This window comes from Acanthisitta chloris, unplaced genomic scaffold (assembly GCF_000695815.1).
Source record: "Acanthisitta chloris isolate BGI_N310 unplaced genomic scaffold, ASM69581v1 scaffold1457, whole genome shotgun sequence".
Classification (NCBI taxonomy): domain Eukaryota; kingdom Metazoa; phylum Chordata; class Aves; order Passeriformes; family Acanthisittidae; genus Acanthisitta; species Acanthisitta chloris.
Window position 1 is genome coordinate 4,578 of NW_008681935.1, and position 9,146 is coordinate 13,723.

Sequence of the window (9,146 nt, forward strand, 5' to 3'; positions counted from 1 at the left end):
TCCAACCCCTAAAACTGATTGTCTGTTATAAGCAACTTGTACTGCCAGGCTTGTTTTCTTGCTGATGATTATGTCCCTACTCCCCACTTGTCTCACTGTCAATTCTTGTTGCAGTATTTAGCACTGCTGGACTCAAGAGCTGCTTCTCTGGCAATCTGCACTGATAATGGAAGAACAAGAGCCCAGCAGAGCACAGCTCTGGGTTTTGTAAAGTGATGACATGTGGTGTGATTTAATGCTTTTAGTTTTACTAGTACAGGAGAAAGATTGTATGAGAATTTAGCACTAGATGTAGCATGGGATGTGACTTTTTATTGTTGCAGTGGTCACAGAGGAAGGAAAAATACTGAAAAAGAAAAAGATGAGCCCATATCTTCTGTTTCCAAGGAGATTAAGCCTTCAGAGGAGTCCAAAGCATCTGCATTGGCCTTCAGACGTCCCAACCATGCTTCTAAGAAGTTGAATAAGCAGCGTATTTGTGGTGAAAAGAAACAGCAAAGCAGAGGTTCTGAGTCTCCAACAGAATGTGATCAGAATGAATGCAGCAGCAGCAGTTCTAAGCATGCTTCCCACGGTACCATTTCTCAGGAAAGTGAGTTCAAAGAGAGCACCTCCCCAGAGAGCAAGAAAGCTTCAGGAAAGCAGCATTCCTCTGCAGCCAAGAAAGACTTAACATCCCTGAAGAAAAAGCCTAGTAAAGATGATTCCAAACAGAGAAATCCTAAATGTATGAAGAAACCCAAGGAAAAACCTGTCACAAAAGGCAAAGCCAAATTATCTAGTGATGAGGAATTTGAGCCCCCTACTATGTCTTTCGAATCTTATCTTAATTATGATCAGGTTACCAACAAAAGGAAGAGGAAAGCTTGTTCTACGGGTGCAAGGCCAAAGAAAGGCAGTGAACACAACAGCTCATTACCACAGAAGACTTCGAAGCTTTCACCTGCAAAAGAGGCAGTGGAAGATGTCAAAAAATGTGAGAGTGATCAATCAGAAACTCCCAGTAAAAAGGTAAACCTTTGCATGGTTGAGGTAACAGCAGATAAGTGGTTTTGAGTCTTCATTTCAGTCAGATTGGTCTGTGTGTTTTGAGGAGCAGATTGGATGGCTCTGATGTTTCAGCTGCATTGCAATTGCCAGTAATTGCTATAACTTTGGGAAAAAGATGACTTGATTGCATACTGGCAGTTTGCAATCAACTTAGTTGTATTTTTAGGGTTATTTCCAATACTGCGATAGTGTTTGATCCATATTGGCTAATTTGCTCTTAACCTACACAGTGAGAAGTTACTTACCTTTGGAAAGGTGTCTCCTCCTTCCAGTCAGTCTTGACCAGCCTAGTTTATGGCTGCAGCAGCTGTTTGTGTATAGCACAGGTTCCCTAACAGTGAATGTTAAGGTTTGCAATGGAACTAAAGCTTCTTCCTTCAATGCACTGAAATAAATCACAGTATTGCATATAAAATTAGATTATACATGTTCCTAACCTGAGCTGTCCTAGTCCCTTGAAGTGGAAGAAGTGTAAGTAGCTGCTCTGAGTCAAGGTACAGCTAAAGATGTGTATTAGAATCATAGAATCATTAAGGTTGGAGGAGACCTCTGAGTCCAACCCTTAGCCTGCCACTCTGCTGTATTAATTAGACCTTTTACATTAATACCTTTTGTGTGCTGGAAATTAGAGGTCTTTTCAGTCTGTTATCTTCACTGTGATGTGAAGACTTCTGGCTTTATTGCTAAAGTTCTGCAATCCAAATGTGATATTTTCTGTCCCAAGTGGCCAAATATTCATGTAGAAGCCCATGTACCATACTCTAGCATAAACTGTTTGAGGAAAAGTCTTGGATATCCAAGCAGTTGTGCAAAGTTATTGAACATACTGAAATGAAGTTCAGAGAAATGCAAATTTTGGGCTGTAAGTGCCTGAGTAAAAATTGGATGACACCTAAGTCCCAATTTAGATGCTGCTCATAATACATTTCTAGGGACCTGTACATAAAACAGCTGCATCTTTAAATCCCTTTTTAAGGGGTTATCTGTGAACATTTTAGGCTAAATGGCTTACTGAGCATGATCTAAGAGACTTGATAGGACCAGGTATGAAGCTGTTTCTTGTCTTTTGGGGTCAGTTGGTCATCTTGCAGTTTTGTCTCATTCACTGCATGTCTCAATAGTGATATATCTGAGAACCTGTTAGCTGAACATAGCTACTCTCTCCTTTAATCTCTTTCTATGCACTAATTGCAGATATCATAGAAGCATAAAAGCCAGGTTGGAAAAGTCCAACCCTCCCGTGGTCACTAGCCCATGGCACTAAGTCTCAGCTTGAAAACCTCCAGGGATGGTGAATCCGCCACCTCCCTGGGCAGCACATTCCAATGCCTGAGCACTCTCTCTGGAAAAAATCTCTTCCTAATCTCCAACCTAACCCTCCCCTGGCAGAGCTTGAGTCTGTGCCCTCTTGTCCTGCTGCTGGTTGCCTGGGAGAAGAGACCAACCCCCACCTGACTCCAACCTCCTGTCAGGGAGTTGCAGAGGGTGAGAAGGTCTCCCCTGAGCCTCCTCTTCTCCAAGCTGAACACCCCCAGCTCCCTCAGCCTCTCCTCATGCCACTTGTGCTCCAGTCCCTTCCCCAGCCTCGTTGCTCTTCTCTGGACCTGCTCCAGCCCCTCAATGTCCCTCCTGAGCTGAGGGACCCAGAACTCAGCACAGGATTCAAGTTGCTTATGTGATACAGTCTTAGTAAGTAGAGTGTGAAAAGGTACACTGAAAGTAATTCCATCCTTATGTGATATAGTCTTAGTAAGTAGAGTATGAAAAGGTACACTGAAAGTAATTCCATGAGTAAATCTTAGTATAGAAAAGTAATAATTCTAGTTAATTTTGGGGCTTGTTTAAGGATGGGGTTTTTGTAGCTTATTTTAAGCCTTGGTAAACCTAAATTTATAACACTGAAGCAATGTTTCCTTGACTATACACAGGCCAAAGTGGCATCCCTCCAAGAGCTTCTCAATACTCCACTGCCAAAATCTCTGACAGACATCTCCATCTCATCTCCCCCATATGCTGCAGACTTTGCAGGTAAGGAGTATACAAGACTAAAAAATGTGAAATACTGCAGGTTTTTCCAGCTCTGTGTATAGATGTTTTATCCCCTTTTCTAGTAAACTGTATTAGCTCATCTGTCCATGGCAAAGAAGGGCCTCACCTTCACTTTCTCATCTGTAAAAATTGTGTTGATGCTGAAGGGAGTTGTAAAGTCTTCCTTCTTATGGCTTGTTCAATGAAGAAATACTGTGGAGGGTTAACACAGGTGTAGAGAAGGCATAAATCAAGTGGTAGTTCTACAGGCTCCATTTATCTTTACTCCTATCTATAACTTAGAGCAGGCAAAGCCTTAGTAGAAATTTCTTAGATAAAACAAATACATGAAGCAGTAGGTGTACCTTTGGCATAGAACCCATGAGCCTCTTTATAGGTAGGTGATATAAAGTGTCAGTGTTTCTCCTAGAAGTTCTTCTGAGGTTTCATGCCACTAAGGCTTTGAAACAGCACTGCTCTTGCAGCTTCTCTAGGAGAACTCAGGAGGATCAGACAGGTAACAAGGTAATCTAGGTGTCAATACAGACCAGAGCTAAATAATTCAAGACTGGTTTGACTTGGTGCAGCTCACATGCAATGTGCATGCTGTCCTGGGGTTAGATGACAGTGAATGGACTTCTATAACATCCAATACCTGCAGGGGCCCTTAACTGTAGTGCAGTAACTTGATATTTCCAGAAAAAGTAATATATAGAATCATAGAGTCATCAAGGTTGGAGGAAACCTCTAAGATCATACAGTCCAAGCATTAACCTGTCAGTCTGCTGTAAGCCCTAAACCAGATCCTCCAGCACCAGATCCAGATGCCTCTGAAATGCTTCCAGGGATGGTGACTGCACCAGCTCCCTGGGCAATATTCCAGTGCCTCAACACCCTCACAGGGAAAACATTTCTCCTCACCCCCAATCTGACTCTGCCCTGGCTCAGCTCAAGGCCATTCCCTCTCTCCTCTCCCTCAGCCCTGGCAGGACACACATCCCACACCTCTCTCCAGCCCTGGCAGGAGTTGCAGAGAGCCAGGAGGTCACCCCTGAGCCTCTTCTCCAGGCTGACCAACCCAACTCCCTCAGCCCTTGCCCATGTGCTCTGCCCTTTGCTGCCCTCGTTGCCCTTGGCTGGACTCGCTCAGTGCCTCAATGGCCTTTGGGCAGTGAGTGCCCAAAGCTGAGCACAGCACTGAGCTGGGACCTCCCCAGTGCCCAGTGCAGGGGGATGACACTGCCCTAGTGCTGCTGCCACACTCTGCTGAGCCAGGACAAGGTGCCCTTGGCCTCCTTGGCCACCTGTGCACACTGTTGGCTCCCACTGAGCTGTGCCACCAGCACTGCCAAGGCCCTTTCTGATGAACAAGTAGTGACCTCCCAGCTGTGTTCTGCTTCAGAGCTGAATGCTTCAAGCATTGTGAAACCTGCCTGATGTTTTGCTTGCAGCTTCTGTAGCACCTGTGGTAGAAGTACCCCAGCAAGTCAGCGAGACAGCTCAGTTCACAGGACGGAGACTCAACTCTAAGATGCAGGTTTACTCTGGCTCCAAGACAGTTTGTCTTTTGAAGATGCTTACACTGTATGAGCAGTGCATCCGTGTGCTTCAAAACAATATTGATTGTGAGTACTTTAAGGGATTTGTAGCAAGCTGTGACTGAAGGCATATCAGATTTTGTTGTCTCCATGGCCTACTAAAAGATACTGTCTCTCCCTACAAACAAGTGACTCAGAGCAGGTTGAAAGGCACTTACAAAAATGGGTTGCTAGCTGTGCTAAAGTGATGTTTGTGTTTTGAAAGCTTTCTATTTTTAAGGTTCTACTTTTACTTAAAAAAATCACTGAATCAGTTAGGTTGGAAGGGACCACAATGGGTCACCTGGTCCAACCTCCCTACTCCAGCAGGGCCCTCCCAGAGCTCATGGATCAGAGTTGTGTCTAGATGGTTGTTGTCCCTACTCCGGCCCTCCCAGAGCTCATGGATCAGAGTTGTGTCTAGATGGTTGTTGAATAACTCCAGTGAGGAGAATCCACGACCTCTCTGGGCAATCTATTTAGTGCTCAGTGACTGCACAGGAAACAGGTTTTACCTAGTATTCAGGTGGAGCTTCCTGGGCATCAGTTTTTGCCGTGAAATATAATGTCCTATAAATTATAAGCCCAAAAAGATTTCCCAGCTCACCCCCAAAATGTTTGCCTACATAAATTAGAATGACTGATCAAGACATTCATTTCTTCGTTGCCTGGGCAGAGAGGAGAGTGATGCACATCAGTAAAGATGGTGCAAGACTATTCAAAGCTGCTTTATCATCCTCAAGTATAACTGCTAGTCAGTCTGGAACTGCTGATTTGTAAATACTTTTGTAGCCTGACTTCTGTTAGTGCTTGCAAAACTTAACTTGTATTTTCACTCTGAAACTGTTTGAGTGGTGTTACCCATTGAGTAAAATAAGTGAGATGCTGAAAGTCCTGTCCTCTTTTTGTAGTGCTACAAGAAGTAGGAAATGTGCCCTTTGAAATTCTTGAGCCTGTGCTGACACGTTGCACACCTCAGCAGTTGTTTTGAATAGAGGAGTATAACCTGGTAAATTCTGCCTTGTTAAATTCAGGGAAGCACAGAATTCCACAACTCCATGGGTTGCACTGGTTTTTTGTCTTGCATACTTACTTCTTGGGGTTCAGCTGTCATTATCAAGTCTTCCTTTCTCAAGTGTCAGGATATAAAGCACTTGGGAGAATTGTTATGATGACCAAGTGATGCACAGTGTGTATAGATTTCTGTTTCTAAAAGTAAGAAAGACAAGATGACCACAGTATTGACCACTGAAACATCTGGTAAAGTCATAATACAACTGTTTTCAAGTTCCAAGCTGTTAAGGCTGCAAAGCTCAACAGTCAGGAAGTAGATGAGATTTTGTGTGTCTGGTAGATATCTGTTAGGACTTCATGATATATTTGGACATTGAGGTTCTGAGTTTGTAGCCCTTCATAGCATCATAGACTCATCAAATTGAAGAACTCTGAGATCATCAAGTCCAACCATTAGCTGCCACTTTGCTGTAGTGCAGGTTAGCTTCTCTACATGTTTCAGGCTGAGGTTTGAAGTGGCCTGAGCCTTTGCTTTAAACAGTGTAGGCTCTAGGCATGGTTTGAGGACTCCAGAGCTCTGCTCTCTGAAGCTGTGTGGTTTCTGGGGTGAAGTCACTATCTCTGCACGGTGTTGCCACACTTGATGTTGGGGGTACCTGTGACAGCATGTGTGGTGGGATTTGTTCTGCACCTTTTTCCACCAAGGGTTTGGGCTGTGTCTGCAGGCTCAGCTAACTGAGCTCACTCTTCAAAATGTTGGTTTGAAGTCTTTGATTTAAGCCATCTTGTGTTCAAACTAGGCATTTATAAAAGAGTCTGACCACTTGTGGAAGAAACACTGCCAGAGAGACTTTAAAAATGAGAGCCTCCTGGAAAATGAGTCTTGGCGTGAGTTGTACTTGAGGCTGTTTAATCAGAGAGAAGAAAAACTGAAGATGCTTACAAAAAATATTCTTACAGCACAGTCTGAGAAACCAAAAGGTAAAAATATGTGGTTAAGTCTTCCACTTACAAAACACAACCTCTTCTGTCCTTGACAATGTGTAGGGTTTAGTAATTTGTTTGCAGTGAGCTAATATTGTACTTCAACTCATCAAGAACCAACACTGTTCCTCTTAATTGAAAAGTTGCTCCAAAAAGAAATCCATGCACTGCCACAATACTTTGCTGTATGCTGAAAGTAATATGCATTAGACAAATCTTACTGATAGGACAGGATTCTAAGCAGAAATGCAAAGAGTTTTGGACATAAAACCCAGAAAAAGTCACAGATCCTCTGCTCCTGCTTCTGTACTAGGAAGGAAAGTGAAAATGGCTTATATGAGCAGTGCAGCAAAACCACCCAGGGACATTCGCCGAAAGCAGGAAATCCATGGGACAGCAGGACCTTCCAACCAGCTTCATCCCATGGGGAAATTCAAGTAAGTGTTCTGTACTGTGCTTTTAAGTTGAGTTTAGGTGTCTTTGTCAGCAAAGGTCCTAAATAACTCTCAAGTTACTTTCCTTTTTATAAGCAGCTCATGGCCAGAAACTAACTTGCTTTTTAAGTCTGGTGTTCTCCTCTGCTGTGTGTGCATTGCCATGGCTTGTGTCTCCAGAGTGCCAGTCATGAATTGACCCTCCCAGCTGGAGGGTGAGTGGATGCTGTTGTTTTTCTCCAGATTACACTAAAGCCACTTGACATCCTGGGGAGATTCTATTGTTGATGTTTTGGGTTTATAAACCTGCCTGGTAGCCTCACATGTTTTCCTGCTTTGATAAGATCCCAGTCAGCTGCCTGGAGCGAGATATATATATATATATATGAATGACTGGTGTAAACCTTAGGAACTTTTATTACTAGTTTGAGGTTTTTTTCTCTGTGAATTTCAGGAGCTTAGTAGAACAGCTTTGGCTCACTGCTCAAGATGGTTAAAAGAGGTGGCTTGGGGTGAACTAATCATTCCCTACAACTCCTGCCAGGGTTGGAGAGAGCTGGGAGATGTCTGTCCTGCCAGGGCTGAGGGAGAGGAGAGAGGGAATGGCCTTGAGCTGAGCCAGGGCAGAGTCAGATTGGATGTGAGGAGAAATGTTTTCCCTGTTAGGGTGTTGAGGCACTGGGATATTGCCCAGGGAGGTGGTGCAGTCACAATTCCTGCAAGTGTTCAAGAGGCATCTGGATGTGGCACTGGAGGATCTGGTTTAGGGTTTAGGGATTCCAGCAGTGACAGGTTAATGGTTGGACTTGATGATTTTAGAGGTCTCCTCCAACCTAACATTTAGGGTTAGTTATTGTGCTTTTTGCTAGTCATTCATAATTTAAAGATAAAAAAGCTCATGTAAATTTGGCCTTATTTTCAGTTAGAGCTAGTTAGGAGTTAGCTGTGTTGAAAACAAACACCAAGTACAGGTTAGAGCCTTATTTTCAGTTAGAGCTGGTTAGGAGTTAGCTGTGTTGAAGAGGAAAACAAACACCAAGTACAGGTTAGAGCGTGGGGCATTATCAATCTCAGTGGTACTGCTGACCATTTTGAACTGTCACAAGCTCTGATCTTATTTTAAAGTCTAATTTTAAAGACTAATAAGATACATCAGGTCTTATAAATGCAACAGTTGTGCAAGAATGACAATGAACAAGATGACCAACTGTGATCCCTTCTAACCTGAATTGTCCTATGTTTTTTAAATGTATAATGTCTCTTAAAAGTGTTTGATGGGATTTTTTTGTTTTTAAACTAAGCCAGAGAAAAGAGTAGCATGATATCAAGTGCTAACATTTTTCTTATTTCCTTTTATAAACAGAACAAGGTTTCCAGAAAGCAGAGACAGAAATAACACATCATCCAATCCGATCTCTGCTCAGGAGAGAAGCTCTAGCTCAGGCATCATGACTCAAGATGGAAAGAAGCCTATCAAAAGTAAATGGAATTTTCTAAGATTATCCAGATCATTGTTCTAATTTGCTGCCTACCAATGCATACTTCATATCATGCTAATACCATTTTAAGTCTCTCTTAGCTGTAATCCTAACTGGTCTCTTTGTTTTGCTGTCATTGAAGGACTGGCACCCATCATGAGGAAGACTTTGAAAGCATTGAAGAGCAGAGCTGGGCACCGATAGAGTGAGGTTCTGTATTTCAATCATATGTGATGTGATTAGTTGTATATCATTCTACAGCCAATGGAATTTGTGTTCATGTAAACACTCTTCAATCTGCCTTAGTTAAAATAGTTATGAAACATTGCAGGGGAAAATGGTTAGCAATAAACAATGAAACATGAGTCCCTTCGTGGTGCTGCTTTCTTACTTGGATTGAAATAAGGTCAGTACACACTAATTCCAGAATCAGTTAGGTTGGAAGGGATCACAATGGTCATCTGGTCCCACCTCCTACTCCAGCAGGGCCAGCCCAGAGCTCATGGCTCAGGGTTGTGTCCAGATGGTTGGGGTTGGTCTGTGAATGGGATTACTTTTAGAAATGAGATGTCTTCGTAGTT

The 9,146-nt window shown here is 43.0% G+C and overlaps 1 protein-coding gene across 1 annotated transcript in view; it reads left to right on the plus strand.

Annotated features, from left to right (window-relative positions):
• LOC103805625 (transcription elongation factor B polypeptide 3-like) overlaps positions 1 to 8,769 on the plus strand; it is a gene marked incomplete at its 5' end in the record, with an annotated part of 11,420 nt that extends 2,651 nt beyond the window's left edge. The window contains 8 exon segments of the mRNA XM_009078280.1: positions 324 to 1,011; positions 2,979 to 3,078; positions 4,539 to 4,703; positions 5,567 to 5,664; positions 6,470 to 6,650; positions 6,967 to 7,090; positions 8,451 to 8,566; positions 8,708 to 8,769. Coding sequence (XP_009076528.1) covers positions 324 to 1,011; positions 2,979 to 3,078; positions 4,539 to 4,703; positions 5,567 to 5,664; positions 6,470 to 6,650; positions 6,967 to 7,090; positions 8,451 to 8,566; positions 8,708 to 8,769 — 1,534 coding nt within the window.
• Positions 8,770 to 9,146: the final 377 nt, after the last annotated feature.